The sequence below is a fragment of the Electrophorus electricus genome, chromosome 21 (assembly GCF_013358815.1).
Source record: "Electrophorus electricus isolate fEleEle1 chromosome 21, fEleEle1.pri, whole genome shotgun sequence".
Taxonomy (NCBI): Eukaryota; Metazoa; Chordata; class Actinopteri; order Gymnotiformes; family Gymnotidae; genus Electrophorus; species Electrophorus electricus.
The window spans coordinates 765047-768498 of NC_049555.1; the positions used below are offsets into that span (position 1 = coordinate 765047).

Sequence of the window (3452 nt, forward strand, 5' to 3'; positions counted from 1 at the left end):
TGCGCGTACACACACACAAACACACACACACACACACATACACACAAGCACACGCAGGTTACAGAGCTGCAGAGGTGAATAATTCTAGTAAACTTACAGTTATTTTGTCTTAGCAAATGAGCCAATATATTATGACTTTCTTTAAACTAATTATTCCAAAATCAACTTGCATAAAAGAACAAAATGCATATGAGGAAGCCACACTGAAAAAGATTCTACAATTATAGAATGAATGTACAGATCAGATGAGAATTATTTTATTAAGATTTATTATTGATCTCTTTTTATTACTCTCTTTTATATATATTTTAGACACACTTTATATTTTAGAGAGATTAAATCTAAAGACTCAAAATCAAATCTTTATTCTAACCAACACATTTTTGCCTAATGGAGTTTTGCCAAATCAGAGTTAAAAGAAAAATGTATTCACAGTAGTTTAAATACATGTTAACAACCATCTTTAGAAACAAACAATCAAATAACTACAACACTCACAACCTAGTATCAGCTTCCAGTTAAAACAGTTAAAAATTTGAAAACAGCCAATATGAGGCTTACACGTATGAAATTGATGGCTTCCACCTGATATTTTGATCCAATAGTAATGCTTAAAAAAAAAAGATATGTGATCTCCAGTGTTTGGGAGGCTAAGGAGGCAACCAATAAATTCTCAGTGTATATCCAAGTCAGCGATGAACCAGACACAGAAACCTTAATGAAACTTCAAACTCTCATCCCTCCAGAGAATGTACTTAGAGTAAAAAATCTAAAATGCCTCCCTTTTATTTCTAATTCTTGAGGTTATTCTCCTTATTATGTTAATTACCTTCCACCTGAAATGTATCACTGAAACATTGGACATAGCCACATTTCTACTGTTTCTAATAGTCTACAGTATAATTAATGGAGCTAATTTGATCTGGGCTGGATCTGATTTTTTTTTTACTGAATGTAAACACATTTCCCAGGTACTAGTCTGCTTTTCTGCACATAAAAGACAATCATCTTATTAGATTCTTTCTAAATTTTGTGATCATGTGATGTTTATTTTATAATCTTCCTCATGCTTCCTCATCATTAGAGATAGCTAACAGGCAAACTGTTCTCTAGAGAGATGGTATGAAACTCAAAAAGTATTCCTATTATCTGTGTATTTGGTAACTAGTGAGAAAAAAGGGTCTCACCCATCTTATTGACATTTATATGAAGAAAATAAATTTATTCAGTGCTATAATTCAAAGAACTTTAAAATCGATTAAAATGTAAATTCCTTTCACCACAAATATGTTATTACTCACAAATATGTTGTATTTCTATCTTACTATGCTACATCCTTGTACTGTAATATTGAACAGGGAAGTACTACTACAGCACAGGGTAGAACTACTGCGGTACTGGGGACATTAATGCTGTCTTACTCTCTTCTTTATAGAGAACGCGATCCTGAAGGAGCATCTGAATTATTCTAACCCTTCTGAGCGGAGCTGCCTACATCACACAGGCCTCCGCTGACCTTTGACCCCTGGCCATGTGACCAGTGGTGCCCCTTAGTGTTACCACTCTTCTCCTCTGAAATCTTCACATAATCACACTCTTCACATCTCTACCACACCCTCTGATGGAGGATGGACACACAGAAAAGACACAAGAAAGAAGAGGCAGGAGAAAAACCCATGACATATTAGTGGTTGTTGGTGAATGAATAAGTCAATAAAAGTGAGTGAGTGGATAAGTGAATGAATGGTTGGGTGAGCGAGTCAATGGTTGGGTGGGTGATTGAGTGAGTGGATGGTTGGGTGGGTGGGTGGGTGATTGAGTGAGTGGATGGTTGGGTGGGTGGGTGGGTGATTGACTTCTGTTGTCTTCTTTTATTAGGACAGGAGGAAGCCAATACCGCACCACTGTAAAATCAAACTGGTTTTTTTCCTCCTCAAAGATTTCTTTTTCTCTCTGTTATCTGTGCTAAAAATGTTTTCCAGTACTGGTGTAGTCACAGGTGCCTAATCAGGGCATTACTATGTTTTAATATTGTTTAGCATTTGTTAATATGTTTTAATAGCTTTGTATTCCTCTTTCATAGAAATAGTTTATCGAATGCGTTAAAGCTGGACTGCACTGGTTTTGCACTAGGAAACCTAAATGATTTAAGTGCCTTAGAATTATTTTATCCATGTAGTCATATTTAAGATTCACTATTTTCTTAACTATTTTCTTCTTTTGGCTTAATCTTACTGAGAACTGATAAAGGTGTTTTATTTTTGTTTTGTACTATTTTAAAGTAGATGCATTTGTACTAAATTTAAAGTTTCCATAATATATTCTAGTATTGTCAGCATTCCAAAAAGAGCATATTTATTTTATGCGCAAAAAAACAAAGGTAAGAATTGTTATTTTTATTTTATAATTTCTAGGGATGATGTAAAGTTTACATGATCTTTTTTTGTCACAACTGTTAAACAGTTTTTGTGTTATCTTTATTCTGTATAAAGAAAAGAAAGTTGTGTATATAGGGGCTTTAAACCAGGACAATACCAGCTGTAATACGTACATACAGTTGGAAATCTCTGTTCTACGCCAAGACCTGTGTAGAACTCCATTTGAATAATTTTTGTTTGTTGGGTTTGTTTTTCCTTTTTGATATATACTTACATTTGCCCCAGATAAAATGAGACAAACTGGATTTCATGGAAGTTACAATAATCTGTAGTCATGTAAACGGAAAACATATCTTACTGTATATAAAGCTACGTTGAACAGTTGCTCTGTTTGATTCTGATGATATACTGATCATGCTCGGTACATTCAGTGAGTGCCACACTATACATCTGAGAATTCTTTATATTTCAATTCTTGGAAATTGAAAATAACAACACACCATGTTATCCATGTACAGTGTGATTCACAATTCCATCTTTAAATGCTTTATATGTTTTTTTGTTTTTTTTTGGTTTGTTTGTTTGTTTTATGGTAATGGGACAGTACCACATCATGCTTCTGTCCTTGGCTTTATTCTGTTCAGGTTTTTTCCCCTAATCCTGGATTCCTTAATGATCCAGGCTGTGTTTTATCATTAGGCTGCTCCATCCTGTGTAACTGTTCAAAATGTAGAACTAGAAGTGTACACATGGCCTGAATCTTGAGACATAAATTAAATCTGGTTCTAGACATCTGAATGTTCTAGAACTAAGTGCAGAAGTCTAGAATATTGGGAGGTAATTTTATGAGATGTAATTGTTGATGGTACTGCCTCTGTCCTTGTGCATTTTCATTTTTTTTTTCCTTTTTGTACATATGATATTGTCAATTGTAGCTGTAAATATGGAGGATGTATTTTTATATTTCTGATGCATTTTGGTATTCGCTATGCGCCTTGGGGGTTGGTGGAACTTATGTTGTCCTATGCCACTGTTTTAATATCTTGCTGCATGTCTTTCTGTGCTTGGACTTCT

General features: G+C 34.4%; 1 protein-coding gene across 2 annotated transcripts in view; it reads left to right on the plus strand.

The window, feature by feature from the left end:
* creb3l1 (cAMP responsive element binding protein 3-like 1) overlaps nt 1–1778 on the plus strand; it is a 30761-nt gene extending 28983 nt beyond the window's left edge. For both annotated transcript variants that reach the window (XM_027023206.2, XM_035520982.1), the window contains one exon: nt 1436–1778. In XM_027023206.2, the coding sequence (XP_026879007.1) occupies nt 1436–1472 (37 nt within the window). In that variant the 3' untranslated portion in view covers nt 1473–1778. The remainder of the gene's footprint in view (nt 1–1435) is intronic.
* Nucleotides 1779–3452: the final 1674 nt, after the last annotated feature.